Source organism: Macadamia integrifolia, chromosome 8 (genome assembly GCF_013358625.1).
Source record: "Macadamia integrifolia cultivar HAES 741 chromosome 8, SCU_Mint_v3, whole genome shotgun sequence".
Lineage (NCBI taxonomy): Eukaryota > Viridiplantae > Streptophyta > Magnoliopsida > Proteales > Proteaceae > Macadamia > Macadamia integrifolia.
This window is the reverse complement of record NC_056564.1, coordinates 1,407,048-1,432,153: the sequence shown is the minus strand read 5'-3', so window position 1 is coordinate 1,432,153 and position 25,106 is coordinate 1,407,048. Positions and strand designations below refer to the sequence as shown.

Below are 25,106 nucleotides of genomic sequence, written 5' to 3'. Positions count from 1 at the left end.
TTTTTCAAACCTTTTCTTTTTTATGGCAATGCCCAATGTGGGATAAATGGAATTTTTAACTATTTTTTATATTAGTCTAAGAATGTCTAAACTTTAACCTTATAGATCACTTTTTATTTTACATTTCATATACTTCGCTAAACTTTAGGGGAAAAAAACAGCTATTGGGTGCAATTAATTAATGTGAAAATAAAAATCTAAATCAATACAGAAAGATTGGAAGGAAATGGCAGACAAACAATTACATAATACAAAGATTTATGAGGTTCAATAATTGTCAATGTCTTCATTAAGCTCTCAGTAGTGAAGATAACACGCAAAGTAGACCAATTCCTTTGAAGGATGAACTTTTTTGCTGATATCCGGTCTCGCAACCCAAAAAAATAGAATACAAAGGGTACTTTAAAAAATATGAAAACCTAAAAAAGTGTTTCTAAACCCAAAAGGAAAATGAATTATTCAATTTCTATTGCTACAAGCCCCAAGTGATAGGAAAGTTCTTGCAATCCATCTTGAATGACTGAATATATATATATATATATGACATCATATTCTCAACAATTTTTTTTGGGTAAAATACTTACATTAAAAAAAAATTAAGATTGAAAATACTCCCAACAATAATACTACTGATTGTGAGGTAAAATTAGGGAAGACTAAGGACAACTATATTAATCAAATAGGAATGGATATAATAGCACGTTGCCCAAGGAGCTCTACCTTTCTATCTCCAATTCCCCATATAATACTACATATCTTATCCTTTTACCACTCTTTAAGGCCTAAGCTGTGCGTACTGGGTGCGGTGGGTTCTAAACTTTGATAATTTCGAAATATGAATCAAACCAAGCTGTCTTGTAAAGTGGAAAGAGAGAGAGAGAGAGAGAGAGAGAGAGAGAGAGAGTTCGTACAATTCCGTAAGAAAGTGCAATGCCGTAAATTTTACTGACTAAAAGCCACAACAATTAAAGAGAAGCAAATATGGATCCACCCATGCATTACTTCCAACTGTTAATGTCCTAGAACAGTACCTTTCCATGCTTATATAAGCCCCATTTCACTATGGTACCATCCTCTCTCTCTCTCTCTCTCTCTCTCTCTCTGGAAACATAAGCATTACCATCTGTAAGATGAATGGAAGGTTCTTGAGGGCTTCCCTCAGAAAATGGAGAAGATTAGATACCAAAGAAAGTCCTTCGGAAAGCTATGACCAGCACTGTTGTTCCTGGGATCTGAGGCCTCGCATCCAGGAAGAAGAAGAAGAAGAAGAATTCATCCCCAAAGATGTACCGAGGGGTCACTTAGTAGTCTATGTAGGAGAAAGTTATAAGAGGTTTGTCATCAAAGTCACTTTATTGAAGCATCCCCTTTTCAGGGCATTACTGGATCAAGCTCAGGATGAGTATGGCTTCACCCCAGACTCTAAGCTCTGTATCCCCTGTGATGAGAATATTTTCCTTGAAGTTATTCGCTCCATCGCCAATACTCGGCCGCATCGAAGGATCTGCAGGTTCTGTCTTTGAAAATCTGGAGAGCTGATCCTTTTTTTTTTTTTCTTCTAAAGTAAGATCTTTTAATTTTGTAGATCAGAGTTCTAACTCTCCTCTAATGTGAAAAATAACTTGTTCTTTACTTTCTTTTATTATACTATAATAATGTGTAGGCATGATATAATGTTTAGCTTTCCCTTTCCTTGTTCCATTCTTTCTGTACTCTTCCAAATCCATGTCCTCATCGCTCATTTCATGATCAAATCTAGATCATTTCAAGATCTAAGCCCTCAAGGCATTATATCTCCAGTGAGCATATGACAATACCCATTCCAAAGTCTTGATTTCACAATTGGATAGTGAGGACATAGTTTAGATTAGCCATATGTAAAATTTCAAAGACTAATTCAAACAAATACCCAATTTTTAATTGGCAAACATGTTGTGTATGTCCATGTATATGTAACAGTACACATTACTAAGCACTCTCCCAACTTTGAGTGAAAACATACGGTTTACATTTAAAAAATAAAAAATGTAAAATGGATGACTTAGATTTAACTTGTTATTATGGAATACATCACCTTTCCTACTTAAGATAATAAATATTCTTAATAAAATGTTATTATAACTAAATTTGAACCATGCAACTCCTATCATATAGGTGTGAAACCATTCATGGATATAGATACCACAATACATTTGTCATATGTATCCATCTAATCCGCGACAATGCTTTGGTGCTCTCAAGATATTGAAAATTCTACGAAGGAAGATTTTATGGTCTAATTGCATGTAAGATTAGAGGGAGACACTTTGTAAAATATTGGTTCCCTCTAAAGAATTTTGCAATATTTTTTTTTTCAGACTATTTTATACTGAAACAAACAGTTCTAAGATCAATATGAAAAAGAGGCCCTACTACCAATGACCAAGGATTTTTTCTTATTTATTTTTTCTTTCTGGTTGAAAGGATTTTGGGTTATTTCCTTTTGTTTGTGCATGCAAATCAAGTAAAAGGAAACTTTTCAGTCAAGAGATCAGCTTGAGACAAAAAAAAACAGTAATATTAAAGTTACCCCCCTGGAACCCAAGGAGTCCAACATTGAATAAGCCGCATCTTATAAGTGGCAAGACTCTGCCGGTCTGCCCTTTGGGTCATATATCAACATTGGGGAAGTGTCATCTATGGGAAATGCAGTTGCTACGCATGCAAAAAGGCCAATGGAAACACTTGAAGAAGCATCAATAAAAACATTATTTTCCATTTCATAGGAGCATAACAGTCATTTTGCACCCACATGTTTGGTCGCTAGGGCCACACTCCACCACATAAATCATTTTCCCATCAACATTTGTGGTCAATCTTAGACAAATGATCCACCATCTGCCAAAACCTTTCTCACCTAAGATTTTCAACAGTCTTAACTACCAATAATTCCATGAACCTTCCTATAACAAAACCTTATGGATCAGAAAAAAAAAATATATATATATATATATATATATAAATAAATGACCACGAAAAGGTTGAACATAAATGCTTGAACAATTGAAGGGTGCAAAAACATATATGGGGAGGGTGTATACTTGACTAGAGATACTTTATCATCCAAGAACTCTTTCGTATCTCTTCTTCGAAAACTTTATTCCTCCATGTAACTCGTTTAGGCCCCAAAAAAACATGAGAAAACCAATGTATACATAGATCTAGAAAGCCCTCGTTCCATCTGAGACAAAAATGGAGAAACCCTAGCAGGGTTGGTCCTCGTCGATGGCTGGGGAGAGAAAAGGATCCCTTTTGATTGATACCACAGATCCATATCGATATCATATCACACTAGTATCGCTCGCAATCAAAACTGATATAAATCAACTGATATGGAGGACCAATACCGATACCTAAGACCACTATACCAAAGTATTCTACACCAAACAATTATCATTGTATCAAGCTCAAGTTATTCAATGAACTTTGATGTCAGACTTTGTCCGGTTAGAAACAAATGAAATTTTAAACCTACTATAAAAAAAATTTATAATCATTACTCCACATGATTATGTGACTAACTCCAAATCATTCCATACTTGATTATTAAATTTTACTTTATTTTACACCTAAAACCATTGAATTTGAAACGTAACATAAAAATTACATTTAAAAAATATTCTTATAAATACAATAAAAAAAATTGAATAATTTATACAACCATATTTGAGCAATGATTACAAAACCTTTTTTTAAGTCTGAAAATTTTAATTTCCCTTCCCTCCGGTTTCCTTACAACCTAGAACCCAAAAGTCCTTAGTCCATTAGTTTTTTAGTTCTTGTTTATCGAAATTTCTCCAGTGATGGGTCCAGGTCCCTAAGAATGGAAATGGGTTGCAAAGGTAAAAAAATCACATTACATGGGTAGGAAAATTCATCTACTAGTGTTGCACTGTAAATGCTCCGAGAAACTGAATCATCAAAACAACCAGTAGGAGGCTCACAAACCTACCACTTAAATTGCATTTTCCTACCCACGCATAGGCAATTTTTCCCCACCCAATCCACCCTCTCTCTCTCGTTCGTGTGTGCATGTCCCCTGCTAGCGGTTCCCAACAATGGCCTGCAGTGCTCAGCCCGTTCTCTTCCTCTCTCAACCAGTACCTGTATCTGCGGTCCTTTCTGTCTCTATGCAACGCACCCCCCTCTTAAGACCCTCAACACCTTCAAAGAAAATTTTATAAGGTAAACAGTAATCTCTCCTCTTTTAACTTCATCTCTGTTTCACTTCACCTACCAACCAAAACCATTTCTCTTTCACACCAAGAAATCATTCTAAGATTCCTTTCTGGAAAAAGAGCAGAAACCATGCAAAGTGCCAAAATTTACATACATAACTGATGAAGGTGAACAACTGAGAGGCCCCTAAACACAAGCTTGTTATTCCAGTCCTCTTTATGAACCTCAAAAATATTGATCCTCTGAAATGTTTTTCTCCAAGAACAGTTAAAAAAATTTGGTTTCTTCATTGTCCTTGCACATTCATAATGTAGCCAATTGTGCTAACACCTGCGTCAGTCCAGATAAGCACTAAATATCACAGGAGTACATCAATTCCAATTGCACTATACAATCATTCTGGCATGACCTAGAAAGAGCAATCTGGCTATAAGAAACAATATACTCGGCTGATTTTCTCTCCTCGAAGTTATGCCTAATTCAGGCAACAGCTTGGTGTTGATGAATTGTTTTGCAACTGGGAACTACTTTATTTTCATTCCCCCCAACACCCCTGCGGGGATGTCTATGAGCTGCTTTGCTCATATTGCTGCCATGGATGAATAGCAATAATAGAGTCACCTATAATAAAGAAAATTGATCCCCTCGAAATTCCTGGCCACATAAAACAGTTACTAATTTGAGTTCATCAGTGAGAATAGAAGAAACCAAAACCATTATATAGGATTCGTAATTTCTATATATACCACCCACAGTTGCATTCTCTCGAATGTAGAGCGCAACTTGAATCTATACAAGTAGGTTTTAGCACCATGCTCCAAGATTATATCAATTGGTTTCCCTTCAGGTTAGACACAGATACATCATCTAAATTGAGAGCACAAAAATACTAAAAAATTTCCCATTTCCAAAATTCCTATAAAAATATCTCAAAAACACCTATCTTGACAAACTAATAACTAGTCCCAAAAGCATTTTCCTGGAACAAAACTTAAATAAATCCAAACAAATTTATATTTTAAAATTCAATCGATTTAGAAAAATTATATAAAACCAAAACCATGACAACCCAGACTACATTAAGAGATAAGATAGTCACTTACCTGAAAAAAGAGAACTCCCAACACCTACCTGTCAGTAGTGAAGGATATATATCGAACAATTAAAATACCTACTAGCCAAGACAAAATATTTCCTTTATAAATCAGTACAGAAGAAATAAAATATAAAACTAATGTTAGCCAGACAAAATGACAGCCCAGCAGAGGATTGAGCAATGAAAATCTAAGATTCATCTTTTCTTTAAGGTCGGGCTATGCAGGCTTATAGGTTTGGGTTCCCATCATGGATTAAATTCCTTTCACCAAAGATGCTACTTTTTATCTTCTTATCACATCCCAAAAGTTTGCCTTACGCTGGTCCTAAACCATTATTCCGCTATGGGACTTATTGTTTCTTTTTCCACCTCCAAACACCCCGAACCCCACACCCCCCAAAAAAAAATACAAACAAAAAAAGTTCTGCTCCTGGGCTGTTAGGCTGCAAGTCTCAAGTCCTTTCACAATAACTCAAGTACTCAACCACATCAATTTTTCCACCAGTTCCATTTTAGAGGCCTTTCAACATAACAATTATCACTTCTCACTGATGCAATCATTCATAATTATCACATATCCCAAACCATTGCAATGGAATCCTCTCGTCTCATCGCATCTTGGTTGTAACTCCAAGTCCACACAAAGGTAACAATTTCTATTCAATCAGTCTTGCAAGTTGCAACTGATTGATCAACTCCTATATGTCAGCTACACTACTTTTACGTTCATGGTGGTCCTTGGCTAGTCTTCATCACCATCACTAAAATTTGCCTTCAATTTTATTGGTATAAATCAATCATGCTACCGACTGATCAACTCCTATATGTCAGCAACACTACTTTTATGTATACGTGGTCCTTGGCTAGTCTTCATCACCATAACTAAAATTTTCCTTCAATTTTCTTGGTATTTACCGATCATACTACACAACAGAAAACAGCTCCTCACTTCCTCCATCATACTCCAATTCCAGGGGCAACATCCACTTCAAACTCCTATATTCTTGTCCCAGGGTAACAAATATTATCGCTTTGAGGAATCATTGCCCATCAATACTGAAACTATTCCCTCATTTCTGCTTCTTTCTCCAGGCATTTCACATATTCAATTCGTCAGCCTCGCCTTGAAAACTCTTGATGCAAGGCATTTGCATGCCATTCTGATTTCGTATGTATTGACCATTTGGTTAGGCTAACCATGTCATCAAAACTATGAGATCTCCTCCAATATAAGTGACCGGTATACAGAATTTCCAAAATGTTTCCAATCAGATTTCTCTATTGCATAACCTTTTTGTCCATACTCTTTTCTATGCTTACTCATTGATAAGTTCTCAGAACTCAACAGATGTTGGACCCCATCAATATGTTATAAAACAGTTGTTAACTAGCTTTACATAGAGTATAAATAGTGAATTTTACGTAGAGTATAAATAGTGAATCATACAGCTTTCTCCATGTTATAGATTGACAATGTCAAGAATCTGGTTTGGAATGCCATCTTCTTTGATGTTAATTCTAAGCTTGCCATGCTCCCCCATCTTATTGTAAGGGATTCCCCAAGGAACAAGCTCACTATTGTGTTCTGGGGTTTGCCCCTCTCCATCTTGCAGCCTACTACCCCCTGATGCAGATACGGATGCCTACTTGGTTGGACCAACATGACCAACTTTGGAAGCCAAGAGCCAAGAAGAACCGGTCCAGCCCAGGGTTTTGGTCCAACAAGGGTTGGAAATAAAATTAGTAGTTTACTTAGTATTTTATTTCATGCTTTTATTTTCCAGACTTGAACGTAGGAGTAGGATTTATTTCCTTGCTTTGGTTTCCTTTTTATAGTTTTTTCCTAGTTTAGGCTAGTTTCCATTTCAGTTAAGTTTCTAATTTCATGTTCATATTTTCCTATATATCGGCTGTAATCGATTGAACATTTAGAGAGTGATTTGATTATTGAATGAAGATGTTGAGTTTGTGCATCAGTGAAGTGTGTGCTTCTCCTTTTTTCCCCTCTCTACTTTGATTTCACCTTTCTTCCCTAAGGGTACTCTATCAACTTGATATCAGAGCCGAAGGATCCTATTTCCTTCCCCATCTTTCTTCTTCCCTTCCCATTCTCTATGTTGGTTTCCACCGATACTGAGAACAGAAAGAATAAAAATAAATAAAAAATAAATAAAAAATAAAAAAAAAACATCGATTCTGTCCAGAGAAGAATCAAGCCCCCTTTTCTCACCGCCCCTCTCTTTCTCCCAATTTCTTTGGTCGATCCCTTTTTTTCTAGGGTTCCGACAGAAACTTTAAAAAAAAAAAAAAATCCCAAAGCCTCCCTTTCTTTTTCTCCTCACTTCGATTCCCAACCAGAAAATCCCACCGCCTCCTCTTTCTGTGTCCGACAGCAAAGGAAAAAAAAAAGGAAGAAAGCAAAAAGGAAGTCATGAAGAAGAAGAAGAAAAGTCGAGAAGAAAGAGAGATAGAAGAAAAGAAGAAGAAAGAACAGCAGAAGAGAAGTCGAAAAGAGAGAGAAACCAGAAACATACCTGTCGATCTAGTCCTTCCATCGCCGCAAGTCACTTCCAAGCAGCGAAGACCTCCTTCGTCACCATCGGCTCTCGGGGTTCATCCCTCCTCGCGTCGGTTCCCCTCAACCAAGCCTACGAAACCCCTTCGCTGGTTTCGCCTCTGAACACTCCCACTTCCTCTATCTCTGTCGGTGACGGTCCCTCCCATTGATTCTCCTGTTTTATTTTATTTTCTGATTTTTCCACATTACCCCTCTTTTATCTATTAATTCCTTTTATCCCTCATTTTTTTTCTTATTTACATTTAGCTCCCTGCCCACACTTGATATCCATTGTGGTTTAATTGAATCTCAAGTAATTGCAATTCTGCCCTTCCAAAAAAATAAAAAAATAGAAAAAAGTTATTTACTATTCTACCATATATTCTTCAGTACTATTTTGTTAATCATCACCATGGTAGCCAATAGTGAAGTTGTTCAACAGCTAAATTCTTATAAAGGAGAAACTGATACAAAATTTGATGCTCTCACTAACATGGTCACGTCCCTAAAGACAATGGTGGAATCTATGCAAGTTTCCATGGGATCCATGCAAGTTTCTATTGATCGTTTGGTGGCAGCGGATAAAGGAAAGAGTCTCATTCAATCTAGGGATTCTTCCAACACCACTCCACAGGATCCGTCAGTAACACTACCACCACCACCACCACCACCTCCACCACCATATGGCACTGGTAGACATGATGATGGAGCAGAAAGAGCAACAAAATTGGATGTCCTTGATTTTTATGGAGACAATAATCCAGAATTGTACCTTGACTGGATTCACAGTTTATATACATTCTTCAGATGGTACGGGTTGACTAAAGCTCGAAAAATCTTATTTGCAGAGGCCAAACTGAAATGCACGGCCCGAGTCTGGTGGATCAAGCAACAACAACAATAGAACCGAATCCGAGGCATTGGTTTGGTCACTACTTGGGCTGAAATGTATGAAGTCATGACTCGGCGATTCTTGCCTTCTGATTACAAGCAACGCATGCATCTCAGGTTTGCACAGTTGAAACAAGAGAATTTGACCGTTGAAGAGTATGTTGCTAGATTTTATTATTTGGCCACTCGTTCTGACTTTGAGTGGGATGAAGAAGTATTAGTGGCCCAATTTCGCAATGGTTTGCACCCTAAACTTAGTGCTGCCCTTGCATCTAGTCGACTACCTACCATAGAAGACGTCGTACAAGTAGCATATCAGGTTGAGGAAAGTCTGAAACGCTCATACAACCGGAGAAATTTTGCAGATACTTTTTCTCGAGGTACTAGTTCTGTTTGGCAACAGTCTCCTACCTAAGAGAGGTCATCTAGCAAACCACAGGCTAGTGCTACATCTATGGCCTCTTCACGACCTAGTCGGTTGTATTCTCCACCTCGACATGTTTCTGAAATGTCATCTTCACGGCCTACTCGCCCATACTCACCCCCTCGGCGTGGTTCAGATAAACCTTCTGATTCTTCAAAATTTACAGTTCGGTGCTACTCATGCCATGGATTTGGACATATCAGTGCTCAATGTCCCAGCCGTTTGGTTGCTTTTATTGATAAGGATTCTCCTATACCATATATTCCCGAAGAGCAACTTGGTTATGACAGTTGATTTAAGAGAAGAGCATGCAACAGGTGAAGTCAATGACTCTCAATGATGAAGACCAACATCCTTTTTATGTCATTCGTCATGTGTTGACCACTCAGAAGGCCACTGAAAATGAAGATTGGCACCGCAGTAGTATTTTTCAGATTCGTGTGAAGTGCAATGATCAGTTGTTAACCTTGGTCATTGATGGAGGCAGTTGCACTAATGTTATCTCTGAAGACACTATTCGTAAGCTGGGATTGAATACAGAACCACATCCTAATCCTTACAAGGTTGCTAGGGTGAACAACACTAATCTCAAAATCACAGATAAGTGCTTGGTCACATATTCTATTGGTGGATTTAAAGACACAGTCCAATGCGATGTCCTCCCTCTGAAGGTGTGCCATATCCTTCTTGGTTGACCTTGGTTGTTTGATAAGAAAGTACAGCATTGTGGCTATGCCAATACCTATGCCTTCAAGCATACCAACAAGAATATGAAGTTTCATCCTACCAAAGATCTCCCTGAAATTAAGCTCAAGAAGATGGTGGGATCGTTCCTCATTCAGCGTATTCCTTCAGACGGTCTCCTCGGTCCTTTCCCTAACTCGACGGAGTCGAGTTCTTTTCAGAGGAGGAGAGTTGATGCAGATACGGCTGCCCTTACTTGGTTGGACCAGCATGACCGGCTTTGGAAGCCAAGAGCCAAGAAGAACCGGTCCAGCCCAGGGTTTTGGATCAACAAGGGTTGGAAATAAAATTAGTAGTTTACTTAGGATTTTATTTCATGCTTTTATTTTTCAGATTTGAACGTAGGAGTAGGATTTATTTCCTTGCTTTGGTTTCCTTTTTATAGTTGTTTCCTAGTTTAGACTAGTTTTCATTTCAGTTAAGTTTCTAATTTCATGTTCCTATTTTCCTATATATTGGCAGTAATCGATTGAAGATTTAGAGAGTGATTTGATTATTGAATGAAGATGTTGAGTTTGTGCACCAGTGAAGTGTGTGCTTCTCCTTTTTCCCCCTCTACTCTAATTTCCCATTTCTTCCCTAAGGGTTCTCCATCACCCCCACCCGCCAAAAAATGATGGTTTTGCTGTTTTGTGTAGCTTGTTGCTAGTTTTGTTTTCTTCCCCCCTCGAGGCCCTTCTACATCCTCTTTGTTCCTCTTTGATAATGAATTTTTTATTCACCCAAAAAAATGGTCAAAAATCTGAACTCCCTCAAATGCATGTAGTCAGCCTAATAATTTGCAAGGGCAAAATAAGGAGAGGAAAAATGGAAAAAGGGTGGAAAAAAGCCGGACTGTATAGTAACAGTTATAATTTGTATACACAGAATGGAGTATAAGAGACAATGACAATCCAAAACCTGAAAACAGAATACAGTTGCAGAGGATCTGTGTTTCACATTTCTATGTGCACTAGCTATATATATGAACCATGAAGGCAGTTTAAATATTTCCGGTCTTAAAACAATAAAAAAGAAATTGAAAAGATTGAAAATAACAAGAAACGAAAGTAGACTTTGGACAACAGGGCCACCAATGTAAGTACTACCATATAAGAGTACATGAAGCAAATAAAAAGCAAAGAGAGCAAATGCAAATAAGATGACTTATAAAGCCATTAGCATTTAAAAAAAATTTGTAAACCTAAGGACTGCAAACAAAGAAATGATAACACCCACCAAGTCTGGTGAACTTGGTAGTGTTCACAAGTTGCCACACAGCAAGCAATGGCAGATCCACATGACTCCATGAGATAGAGGGTCCCACACTCATCTCCAAGATCAAGTTCCAGCCAAGATGGAAAGCATGTTAAAACTGGGTTTGAACTTGCAAATTTTCAGAAAGATCCGTGGCATTTTTGTAACATATGAATTGGAATTTGACAACTGAAATGGGAATGTGGTCCGTTATCACATGGACTCCATGTGACAACCAGTGAATGTCACCCCACCCAGTTCATCAGCCGTAACAAAAACCACACATGAGGGAATGACAGGGCATGCAAATGTGCAGAACAATCAGTAGAAACAAACAGGATCCACTGCTAGGCAAGATTCCAGCCATTTGTGCCACACCGCATTCCTAGCACTTCCCATTACATCAAATGCAGTGTTAAATCATCTAACATAGTTGTCAAGGAGTCTAGAACCCTAGGCAATGGAGAGGAAGAAATCAAGGTGACACCAACAAGGCGCCTTGGCGGCACCTCGATGATGCCTGGGCGACCAAGGTGCCCTGCCAACAAACACCTTAACAACTATGTTATCTAACAAGTAACAAAAACTCAGTAACCTGAACAAAATGCAAAGGTTTTCAACCCCTTATGAAACATGTTCGAAATCAAGACCTCAAACAACCAACAAAAGAACAGAACAGCCAGAACAGCCTATGAGATATAACTGGCAAGGATCATGGATACCAGTAGTCTTTCTCAAGAAAGTAAATCATGGCAATTCTCAATTTCTTATATCACTATCATCAGGAAACAAAAATGCAAAAAAAAATTAAAAAAGAAAAATGGAACAAAATTTACAAATGAAGCACTTTGATGAAAATATACACCATATATATTTTCACACTGAGAACTACATACAACAATACATTCAAGACAGGTACACCCAAGCATCAAACATTACCAGTATTTTTACAGTTACAGTTGAGGCCTCTAAGTGAACTGTTGCCCACTTAGGAGCGGTATCATCTATGACCATCAATGTAATCCTCCAAATTTCTCCGACCGAACCTCCGACCATCTGGATTTCCATCCTTACACCGTGCAGCAAAGTAAAATATCAACCATGCCACCATAAAATAAACCTCTACTACCGACTGAAAAAATGAGGCAAACAATTTCCCACAGATCCGAGTCAGAATCCATCTCACAAACGGCCCACAAAGAATGGCTTCATAGCATTTTAATTGGACTGCCTGGTTTAACATTGTAGATATTAAGTAGCATCCTTCCTTCACGACTTCCCTGCCACTCCTCCTTGTGTCCATAATTGCGACCCAACAATCCAACGCAAAAATGAAGGCCACAATAACATCCACCAAAAACCACGTAAACAGAAACCCTGAGATCTCAGTCTCAAAACCCCGGATCCACGGAGAAATGATGGAGAAAGGCATGAGCTTCAATCGCACAAACAGTTTAAAGAATGAATACTGATCCTCAATTTCACCAAAAAACCACAGACCAAGGAGTTGGGTCAAGGCATCTTTAACAGCCCATCTCATGAGTATAAACCCAGAAAGCCTCCGAATGCCCAAACGCGAACCAGCCTTAACCGTTCCACTAAACGACTGATACCTTCCCAAATGGTCGTTGACGACAGTATAGAATACAATACCGAGAATGCAAGAATGCGTCACCAAATAGCCCAGAATCACCCAACCATATGCTACGGATAAGAAACTCACCAGAAAGAACAAGGCCGCAGCATCACGACGACCGATACGGACACCCTTGATAAATAACTGAAAATCCGCAGGGCGGTCGACTTCCTCTCCCTTTTCCAAAGCCGCCCTCTCAGTTCCTTCAACATTACCATCTCCGTCACCCGACGAAGACAAACCCTCCATCTTGAAAAGAAATCCAGAGCCAACAACCTCCGAAAGCCTAAATCCATACCTCTCCTCAGAATTCGATAACCCTAATTTGCCTTCGCGACTGAAAAAATGGCTGAGATTCACAGAACTACCATTAACAGGGGAACGACGACCCATCCCAAAGAGACTCCGATCTTCATCGCCTTCTCCGGAGAAGAAATCATCGTCTAGGGTTCCGATACGGCTGAGGTGAAGAAAAGGTCGACGTCGCCTATTAACGGCGTCAGGAGATCTAAGACCTTCGGAAGATCTGGCATTCTTGCCAGCAAGATCGAGGCGGGATAAAAGGGCTTTGAGAGAGGGATCCCTATCGATGAAAGAGGTGACGTGTAGGGTTCCGTTCTCAACAGTCGTACGGAATGAGAAAAGCAAAAGGGATAGAAAGAGAAATGTGTAGAAGCTCGAGAAGAACGACGCAGTGGACTGCTTGATAACTTGCTCCCTGGTGCGTAAGTCTAGACGCGGACCGGACATGGCCGTCGTTTCTCGCTACTCTGCAACTTTGAATTCAAACCGACATGGATTGGTAGATCAATAGATATACCCACCGACCACCACACGCGACACAAGTCTTTCTTTCAACTCACCCCGAGTCCCAAATCCCAATACCTGCTCGTAGCCTCGTACTTCTCTCTCTCTCTCTCTCTCTCTCTCTCTCTCTAAAAACGATGGCGCTTCGCACAAGAAGGAAATTTACGGGTAGACTCGACGATGATAAGAAATGAAAAATCTCCAACAAAGAGTGTAATCGGGCCGAGTCTTCTTCTTGACTTCTAACTCGGTTTTTGTATAATATAATCACGGCAAGGTCACTCTTTTATTACATGGCTCTTCTCTCCTAATGTCTCGCATGACTTTAGGGCATTGTATTATGGTTTCATAATTGAAGGAAAAAAACATAGTCATAAAAGGCGTTCGTTGTTGCCAGCATGATTTCGGCATTGATATCAATACATCTTTTCTTTTTTTTTTTTGGTGGAAGGAAAATTTACTGATAAAAAGAACCATGTGTACAACCAATAGCCTCATTCCCACAAAGGTCTTGAAGCCACGGTGTGGTAATCGACCAATCTGTCCTACACATGATGGACAAGGCCTTCCTTGCTAAGGCATCAGCAATAGAGTTTGCAGCCCATGGAATAAAGTGAAAAGATATGAAAACAAAAGAACATAACTTGCGCACATCCTCAATAATGACTGCGACCTCGCCTTGCAATCCGATTCAACTAAAAGACGGATGTAGCCATAACCGAGAGCCTACGAAAGCGCCGTTCTAATATCAATACATCACCAATACTAATTGAAGGTATCAATATTTTTGAAGGTCAAAATGGGTGATATTGGAATTTTTGTGGAGTAAAATAATCCAACCCAATCCGATATGGTCAATTCATTTTAAGTATCAGTCCTGACCAATACAGCCACAAATACCATATACTAAAACCTTGGTTTAAGGGCCACATTTCCCATCAAATTACTATGTTTGGGAGCTTTCATGAACTACCTCCTAACGCACAAAAATCCTCTGCAGGAGGCAATAAGTGGTAGTGAACATCCAACGATTGGAGTGCATGCCAAGGCCCTCCTAGCTGTTGGATCCTCATTGCCACTCACTACCCGCCACAAAGGATTTGAATCCACCTCCTAACATAATCCTTGCTTATCCACTAACATATCCCTATTCCCTCCCCCCTCCCCCCTCCCCCAAAAAAAAAAAAAAATCTTATTGCCTGTGTTAGAACGCTCTTGAAGATGAGAACCATCACTTCTTTGTCTATCTATTTTCTTCATCACTTCAGATAGGACTCCTGGCTAAATAAGTACTAAGAGTAGGAGAATCTGAACCTTCTCGAAGGAATGGATTTGGATAGATGTGACTTTTACCGGAAAGACTATGCATGATGTGGTGGACAAGCTTGTCTTTGGAACTATCATCTACCAAATTTTGAATGGAGCTCAACCTCGAACAACAGACCCAAAGGTCAAGTTCTTTCTAAAAAATTTGGGACTACAATTTTGATGTTTGCAATAAAGTCTCCTCTAATTGTGTTGACACCCCCAAGGAACAAGCTCATTGTTGCATCCTAGGATGGAGCCTCTCTCTCTCCTTGCTTCAGCTCTTTGGGATTAGGGCCCATAAGATAGGTAGCACCATACATGACATTTCTGAATAACAGGGTAATGAAAAAAAAGCAATGCAGTCCAAGCCAAGATTACGGCATCTTGAAATCTAGGCAAAGTTCATGCCATCATATGCCAGCAAAGATGAAGTTCGTTGCCTGTAAAAAGAGCTACTCGAAACAAATTTTTCCACAATTTGACAACAAATAAGACACTTATTTACTAGCCAAATATGGCTTTGATTTGGGTGTTTACATTCCCAGTCAAATATAATGATAGATTATGGTGCAACTCACTAAATAATGGAAACCGTAACTACAGTAGTGAAACCATTCGGTGAAACATATTACCACTACCAGTTCTTATCCTAATTTGCATCAAAATTAATTAACATGTAGAAAAGGAAGCAAGCACGGTTCCCATGAGCCCCTACTTAAAAGTAGGCCTCTCTGGGTAGGTGCAACCGGACCTCTGGATGATAACATCTGCTGCATAACAACCTGCCCTGACACATTTTTCAATTGGCTTCTCCTGAACCAGCTGAGACAAAAATCCCCCAACAAATGCATCTCCTATAGAGAATTAAAAGAAAAACGGGGCATTTGGGTGAGATCAAATGATTATACATGATTCAAGACTTTACCATTTCTTCCACTTTGTGGGGGGGAACAAGTTGTCAACACGTTAGTGACAAATGCACCACAACCATGTAGAGACATTATACCGTGTGAGCAACTCAGACAGGATTAAAATTTTAGGGTAATTTACAATGCCACCCCCTGGAGAATGCCAATATTAGAGGGACACCCCCTCTCTTTCACCAAATTAGACTCGGACCCCTTACCGTCAGTCAACGTTACATGATGCTTTGAAATGACGTTTTTGCCCTCATGAGTAAAAACTGATAAATTAGATATTTTTCATTATCCCAAAAATACCCCTCCTTATCTTTGGACAACAAAACCAAGGTTATCGCATTTTTGATCTCCTGTAGCTTCCTATTGGTCGTCTCCGAGTGGATGACACGCTTCCCTGCAACAAAGCACGTAATGACGAAAGCGTCTTTTAGCCCTTCTGCAAAGAACTTCTCCACTGCTTGTGGCGGCGATCAAGCATGGTTGCCGGCAAGGGGAGGGGCGGAGCCGCCAATTCTTCTACCAAGAAAAATGAGAATACTATTCGAAGCAACCACCAAGAACACCTTCCCCTAATCCTGGGTGCCGCGCCTTCCTCTTCCGTCAGGAAACGTGGGAGACCCCGCAAGTATTTTCCTAAGGAGAGTGAGAGAAAAGACGTCGATCAACGGGAACGCATCTCCCCAGTCATCTTGAGCAGCGCCGCCGCCACCGCTACTGCCACCGCCGCTACCACCACCACTGCCAAGAAAAGTAAGAAAAATCCCCAAATTGACCGCCACGAGCACCTCTCCCAACTCACCCCTCTTCTCGCTTCCGCTATCACCGCCGCCCACAGCTTCCTCGCCCAGAATGATCTTCATCTTCACCCTTCCCAAACCCTAACCCTAGAATCACTAATCGCAGCCTCTGCCGTCTCTCTCACCCAATTCAACTCTCTCATCGAAACCCTCGTTCCTACCGAAACCGTGAAAAGCCTAATAACCCCTCTGAGCTCTTCCTTATCCTCATCTTCCTGCTGGTTCCAGCGCTTTCTTTACGTTGCCTCCGACGACTCTGATCCCCGCTGGATGGAAGCCTTCCGAATGTCCAAGCTCTCTTTCTATCTCCTCCTTGAAACCCTTACTCGTTCACTGGAGTGGACATTTCCAAAACCAGCGCAATTTCATAGCATTTCACCTAGTCTTCGGTTGCCTGTGCCTTCAACGGGTAGTCGCAAACGGTAGTTCTGTGAATCTCAGGCTCTCAACCAATTCCTATTCACTCCTACAAATCGAAGTGTTGAGGCTCCATGCTGTCCATCGCCGATGCCGCTACCGCTGCTCTGTACGATCGCCGGTCATCCAAAAATAACGATTTGGGAGAAATGGAAATTAGGTCTTGGAATGGGTATTTTAGGTACTTCAATTTAATAAGGGTATATTGGTATTTAAAATAAAATATAGTTGTTGATATCAATATAAAAGGTATATTCCTTAACGTTGACTGACGGTAGGGGGTCCGAGTCCAATTTGGTGAAAGAGAGGGGGTGTCCCTCTAATATTGGCATTCTCCAAGGGGTGGCATTGTAAATTACCCAAAATTTTATGAACAGGTACACCCCAAGCAGAACAAACCATTAAAAATTCAGGAGTAAATAAAGGCTGCACAAGACTACCACGGTATAATGTTGCATGAACATAAATAGGAGGGCCTTATTTGCGACATCACTCTTCCATGTGGCAGAATGAGGTTGTGGTTGCAATGCACTTGTCACCGTGCATGGTGACAAATCCCCCAGCCCCATTTTTTTCTTTTTTCTTTATTCTTCTGTAACTTTGTTACCATGAAATGACAAATGAGGTTTTAAGTCCCTGCAACCAACAAGATAAAAAAGGGGGGGGAGGGGTTACAAATTAATAAAGCAGCACATACCAGCTCCATTGGTATCAACAAGCTTCTCCTTGGGCAACAAGATCACTGGGAACAATTTCACGTTGCCATCCTCAGCAACAACAACTGGATCACAACCTTGCGTGATCACAGTAATCCTTTTGTGTGTTCCTGAAGCCTTGGGCCACTGGGAGATCTTCAGAGCAATCTCCTCAACATTCTCAGTCTACCATGAAGGAAAACCCAATCAGGAAAAATAGTTAAACTCAACTGGATCTAGTAAAAAGGCCATGAAACAAATATTACCTCCCAGCCATGAACCTTCGAGAAGGTTCTTGCTTCCGTCTCATTTCCAAAAACATAGTCCACGAAGCTGAACCCAAAAGTCGTATTTATTTCAGTATCTTTCCAATTTTATCAGACGTCACTGAATAAACTTACTTCAGTAATTACGTATTTGGAAAAAAGCTTGACAAAGAAGAATGAATAGCTTACGGCAAAGCTTTCTCCTGTACATCCCTGAAGAATTCACAAATGAATGGAGCAGAAAGGTTCATCATGAAGACCTATATTTAAATGAAAAAGTAGATGTTGCTCATGCTGCACTTCTTAAAAAGGTGCAAAGAAGAGAGACCTTTCCATTACATCACTGTTTACCTTGTTATTTGTGGCAGCATGTTCAGCTACGAGCATAATGGACTCCAGGGACACTGAGGAAAAACCCAGCAATATAGAAGCATTTGACCTTTTCAACTGTTGGAATAGGATTTTACATGAGAAAGTCATAAGAATATATAACAAAGAGGAAGGGGTGGGAAACCACAAGATAAGGTTAAAGTACCCAAGGCCCAATTTTCTGGTCTCTTCAAATGCTCGCTTTTGTAGCAATTTGCCGCTGACAAGTTAGCAATGAGTGACCTGTTTTCAGATGTTCAGCATTGAACATTAATGGTAAGCTAATAAAACCACAAAGAAATATAATTCAGTCTGAAACATGGTTCCTCTCATATGTCATGCTGATCAGAATATGTAAAGCAGCCTCTTTGTTTGCTTTGAGTTCCATTATTTTGGTTTACTTTGGACCTAATGACTTAACTCCAAATCTTATCATGTGATCCCGTGAGGGAACTTCACTAAGACCCATGGGGTAAAGAGAAATGTGGATATTTTAATCCCCAAATAAAAATTATAAATTACTAAGAGCCTACATCTCAACATTTTCAGTGGGTATTATCTAAGGCTATGTTTGGTAACCAAGAAAAGAAAATATTACAAAAGTCATGATTACACACTGATTCTTTTCTTTTCTTGGCTTCCAAACATAGTCTAAAAGAGAGATATTCCAAGTCCAGAGACCGGATAACTGTTTATAAGAATGAAGTACCATCCACGTCTAGAAAAAGGGTCCTAATACTCTGTTTAAGTAAATTACCAGAAGAAAAAAAAAACTCTTTTTAAGTACAGATCACTAAATTAAATGTTCTAGAATTAATTAAGCCTGTAATTAATAAGGTAACCTTGGAAGGCCTTATTTACATGTCTTTCCTAAGCAATATATGGTTGATAAATGATAATAGCATAACTCTTAAGGCAGAATGCAGCAAATACAGGCTAATCTTCTCAACCACAATCTGATAGATAAGGCCTTCATCCTTCGCTACTTTCCACCAACAGAATACAAGTTAAACAAGCAAGGAATATTATCTTCTTTATGTGCTCAGCCACAAATTCCAAGATCAAAGATGATCATCATCAAAGAAACTTATGCTGTTTGAAGTGAGTAAAAATGGTAACCATTAGAAAATGATAAGCTTTGCAATCATGGATGATGTGATAACACAACCCCCCACCCCCAACCAAAAAAAAAAAAAAAAAGCCAATAATTAACTTGTCACCAAATAAGAACAAGCACAGTAGGCAGAATTGATGAAGGAAACCAAGCAAATCACCAATACTTTGGAATTGAACCAATAAAGTGGCACCTACTTCTCAACCCAATCCGATGGGAGGGAAACAGGAGAGAAAATCTCAGCAATACTACTAAAAATTAAAGAATAACTATCCAGGCTTTTGGCCTTTCCAATGCTTAAATAAAGGAAAACCTGACTAAGAACTAATCTTGACTCTATTCTAAGCTAATCTAATGGCTTATATTGATCCTTACAGAGTGTGGAATGCTTTCCCACTCCCTCTCACATCCCAACCATGTGGGGCCCGCACTAACACTCTCTCCTTCCTGACCATGTGGGCACCATATTGACAAAACAGTTTCCCACGCCATGATTGGAGTGGAGTGGCAGATTCCCTACTGTCAGTGTGGGAAACCCTCTCTCATACATTAAATAAAAAGCAAAAATAGCTTTGCTAAAACTCCTTATTACAACTATAAGTTCAAAATTAGGAAATCCCATCACAGATTGACACCTCTTCAATAAATCAGTCCTACGTTTCTCATTAGCACTCAAAATTGCGAGATCTTGGTCTCATTGGATTGGTAAATTAGCTTTCAAACAGGCCCACAATCAAGTAAAATGAAAAATTTTTGAGTGCATAAAATTAACCCACAAGAAAAAAGAGGGATTGCTCTATTGGTACTACTTGAACTTCTCTCTTGCAAGCAAAAATCTATATTCCTTTAGGCTTTAATCTACCATCAATATAAAAGAATTATTTTGTTGATTTCTATATTCCTTTGGGAGATTTGTGAGTCTCGGATCCTCTACCCTAGGCACTAGAAGCCATGTGGTACCAATAATTTACTAGATGTAAGCAATATCCACACCTTTTCTAGAAAGAGTGACAATGAATACAGTAATAAACAATTAGAAATTTAAATGGCACATGAAACAATTGTTGGCCTAGAACCTATCTCTCAGGATAAAGAAGAACCTCACTAAAATATTTGTCCAAAAGTGTTGTCCATGTAAAAAAGGCAACCTTGATGAGAACTTTGTAATGCCGTATATAGTTAAAGCAAAAATATAAGCATTATCCTTTTAAGAGCTTTGCTAAAGGGTCTAATAGCAGAAGCCCCAGATGGATCTATATCATTAAGATGTGTGCTCCCCCTTCATAAACTAGTTTGATACCTTCAAGCCAAGAGAGCCAAGTATGCTTGACACAATTCCATTTCTCCATATTACATTCATTATTTACATGTTCCCATAAAGCTAGTTAGGAGTTCTAATACACCATACTTGTACAACACATTCTTAAGTGGCATAATAATTATGTCAAAGCACATGCAATACAACAACAGCTCAGCACTATCCCAACTAAATAGGGTCCGCAACAGGGATACTTACCGTCCAATCAGCTCTATTCGAGGTCATACTGGATACAAGGCCTATGCTATGCATGCCTTTCCTCACCAGTTCTCCCAGAGTCCCATAGTGAATCAAATAACTCCATGAGCATCTAAAGGCCTCTATTGAACATGACCATACGACCTCAAACAACTTTCTCATAGCTTATCATGTGTCGGAGTTATTTCCAAATCAGCTCTAACTTGATCATTCCTTAATTTATCCTTCATAGTTTTGCATACATCCATCTCGACATCCTTATCTCAGCTTCACTAATTTTATCTATATGATACTTCTTAAAACCCAACACTCCACACCATACATCATAGCTAGTCAAAACTAGGTTTTTTTTTCTGGGATATTTGTTAGAAATTTGGGTTGAAATTTCCGAAATTTGGGTTGAAATTTCCGAAATTTGCTGAAATTAGGGTCGAAACCATTGAAACTTGTGAAATTTCGATCAACCAAAATTTCTAAGGTTTAGAACTATGCTTCCAAGACACTATAACTCGAAATGTCTTCATTTCTTATGTGTAGAAATAATATTTCTATAACTCCTTAACGTCCTCATCTCTTATTAGTACTTTACCATCTTCACTTTTAACACATTGAACATGGTTGAAAACTCTACTCTTCCTTTCCCCCGTTCTAGCTATCTCTACTATTCCTTTCCCTCATTTCAAAGGCTAAGACTTAAAAATAAATAAATAAATAAATAAAAGTGACCATATATAATCTAACCAGTTTCTGATTAAGACCTAAAGCAAAGGAATGAAGAAAAAGCTAGAATCCTGGACATTAACTTGTAAAAGCAAACAGCTAGAAACCAAACAATCAGGCATTCTCTTAAGATAATGGGTGATAGTACTAGAGAACTGACCGTTCACCACCAACTACACAAACAGCACATGTACCCGTTGGTGCAGACTCATCTTCATAATAATGAACCTGAGAAATTAGCAAGTACTAAGATCTTAGATCTCGTGTACGAATATAAAGAGCTGAAGTATACATGAAAAATAAGCCACAAGAGATGGAAGAAACAGGAAGAACCCAGCATTAACATCAGCAGCATTTGCATTTTTCTTCATCTCTTGCCCAAACTTGTCCTTGCTAATGCAACCCATGTAACTAGTTGCCCTAGGAATTTGAAGCATCCACTGCAAGGACAACAAGAAATGTCTCACCTTATAGGAATTCTGATACATTACAACTAGATCAATAAGCACCTAAAGAGAATTGCAACCATACCTAGGCAACCCTGATTGAATTTTGTGTAGCACCTGAATAATCAAAACAACATAAAAGCAATGTAATTAAAGCATTGCTTAGGAAAAGATTAGTTCATTGAGATGACCAGGTAAGCATTCATCAACAATACTTGGAGGGTAAGTGGTTATTGTGCAAACAACCAGTCACTAGTCAATCAATCAATTCCCAAATGCAGTTTTGTGTTTTAGTTTAAGGAGTCACTATATTATATTGTTATCCTAATTACACTTTTTTAAGTGGGTAAAATAAGTAACTTTGATCTTCCCAGACCCTTAAGTTCAATAATCATCTCACGTAGGACACCCACACCAACCCACGTACATGTTACCTAGCTTCTTTAACTACAGTGCACAAAAGCGAAAAAGGACCATATGCAGTTACATAAATGCCAAGGAACAGTATCCTTGTGATGCTAATGTTACCTCCAGCAATGTACTCCACATTGGGCTTGGAAGCCAATTCATCATACCTGAGATTATTGACCAAGAATCTTAGTTCAGAATATTGCAGCATGTTGACTAATCATAAAGGTACCTTATAGATGACAATCCACCTTGAAGTTATTCAAAGGTAGTACATATAAATCATTCACCGCAATGAAATGAATTAATGTATCAAGATCTCTTTCAACAAACTGATGTTGTCTCCATGAATGCTTCTCCCAGCATTGACCATGCATTCAAACATTTCAGACCATACTGGCCTTATGGCAACTTCAAATGAATATGACAGTCTCAGTTAGTCTCGCAATGTCACCCATGTGGGGTGGGGTGGGGTGGGGTGGGGGGGGGGGGGGAGGGAGGGAAGAAGGGGGAAAAAAAAAATAAGAAGACTAGCTGATGCAGAACTAAGGCAAAAATAATGAAAACAAAATTAGATCAAGATGTACAAAACTACAAATAAACTAAAATTTCAACAGAAACTGAAAACTTGCATTGGTAAGTGCTTGTCCTCTGCAAGAATAGCATCATTCGACTTGATACCATACCTGCCAACAAAAACAGAGTGGAAAATGACAACTGAATAACTGTAAAATGAGAATAAGCCCCTGATATCTAAACCATGAATCAACACTCATCCAAAAATTTAAAGCCCAATCACTGAAAGTTAGTAAAACCATGATTGAAAAGCTGTCGTACCACGAACTATGAAATATTTTAGATAATTAAAATTTTATTCGAAAAATAGATAATAATACATTTCTTCAACATTCAATAGGTACTGGATGTTCAATTTCAGAAACGTCCACAATCATATCCCACGGCATACAAGCATCTCTGTGGAAATCCTCAATCTAACAAGCACTACTCCTTCCAACAATAGAATAACCTAATATAATATGCAGAGACATTAACAGATAACAAAAATTGCAGAAACAGTAGTGACAGATCCAGTAAGTAGGTTTATAATTAACAAATCTAAGACCTTCAAAAAATCTGGCTCCAGAAAGAGGAGAGAGGACACGTTGTCAGTTCACATACATATCAACAAATGAAAACATTCAGGGAGAAACAAACAAAAAACTCAGTCTCAAAAGCACAAATAACATATAAAATGCCAGGATCTACACTTAAACGAACTCGCAATCGCATCAGAAACAAAGCTACATAAATTGAGTGACAGTAGAAGAAATTACTTCTCCAGGAATTGTTCATCTACGACGGCTGAGATGTCAAGGAGGGGATTCCCCGTCCCCATAAGAACTCCCTCGTAAGCCATTACAAATGCAATGAAAGCTCAGAGTACCGTAACAGTCTACAGAATCTTGGTGAGCCCAGCAGAGTACCGAGGGGCACATTTTTCTGATCATCGTTATTTAAAGGCGCAAGATAGCGAATGACGAGAGTTTGAGATGAGAAGGATCGTAATCGGGATATTTTAATCTTAAACCTACCCTCTGTTTTTTTTTTTTTTTTTTTTTTTTTTTTTTGGCAAAACTGAAACCTACCCATGCGAACGGAGGCAGAACGGTGGGTTGTGGGAGATGTTGGCTTGTTTTACGAAAATGTCCCTGTTTTGCTTCCACAAATCTACCAACTCAAGTGCAACCTAAAAGACCATACGTGGAAAGGAAAAATATATGGTGGGGGATTTTTTTTTTCCTTTTACATACTCTTTTTATCGTTACATCGTGGCCCGAGTCCCGACTCTTTTTATCGTTGTCAATATTTTTCCGTTACGGTAGTAACTATTGGAATATAACACATGTTCTGACCAGTTTGAAATTCAAATTTCAAACTCTAAGAATTGTATAAACAAACAAAAAGATTCTAATTTCGGAAACTATATAGAGGTAAATCGGCGGTCATACAACAGACTTATTGTCTATTGCCTTTTCTGTAAAAAAATATTGGTTTGATATCTTGGTAGTTTTTTCATTTTTTTTTTTTAACGGTTGAATTATTTTGATTGAATAATTAAAAGCAAATTTGAAAGTGCTAGTCCTATTATCTTATACACTTAATTGGCCGAAACCTTTGAGGTACACCAACTGGGGAAGCTTCGTTTTGTACAATGGTTGGAATTACCATATCATCTTCTACCAAACAAACAAAAATTGAATTAGCATATTATCCCTCCATATAGTACAGCTGGGTCGTGCAATTTCAAATGTACTCGTTTGGACTATGTTAGTTGAAATTTTTTCTTACCTTGCGTTTATATTTAGACATCAATAAAATAAAATAGTACAAAAATCATAAGGCACAACCATTGATTTATGTGTCTATACTTGTCATCATTCAAAGTTTATCAATTTTTCATTTGTTGTTATTTTCTTTCCTTAACATCAAAACGTAAGCCTTGGAATGTGTTTAAATATAT

The 25,106-nt window shown here is 38.7% G+C and overlaps 2 protein-coding genes and 1 pseudogene across 2 annotated transcripts; 1 reads left to right on the top strand and 2 right to left on the bottom strand.

The window, feature by feature from the left end:
• Window positions 1-1,077: 1,077 nt before the first annotated feature.
• Window positions 1,078-1,701, top strand: LOC122085579 (auxin-responsive protein SAUR50). Its single transcript, XM_042654058.1, has one exon. The coding sequence runs from the start codon at window positions 1,131-1,133 to the stop codon at window positions 1,521-1,523; it is 393 nt and encodes a 130-aa protein (XP_042509992.1). The 5' UTR covers window positions 1,078-1,130; the 3' UTR covers window positions 1,524-1,701.
• Window positions 1,702-4,328: 2,627 nt separating this feature from the next.
• On the bottom strand, window positions 4,329-13,853 carry LOC122087177. Its single transcript, XM_042656219.1, has 2 exons — window positions 12,106-13,853; window positions 4,329-4,872 (listed from the first exon to the last, which is right to left on the bottom strand). Exon 1 carries the CDS (start codon window positions 13,550-13,552, stop codon window positions 12,167-12,169), a length of 1,386 nt encoding a protein of 461 aa, XP_042512153.1. The 5' UTR covers window positions 13,553-13,853; the 3' UTR covers window positions 4,329-4,872; window positions 12,106-12,166.
• Window positions 13,854-15,394: 1,541 nt separating this feature from the next.
• Window positions 15,395-24,166, bottom strand: LOC122087130 (annotated as a pseudogene).
• Window positions 24,167-25,106: the final 940 nt, after the last annotated feature.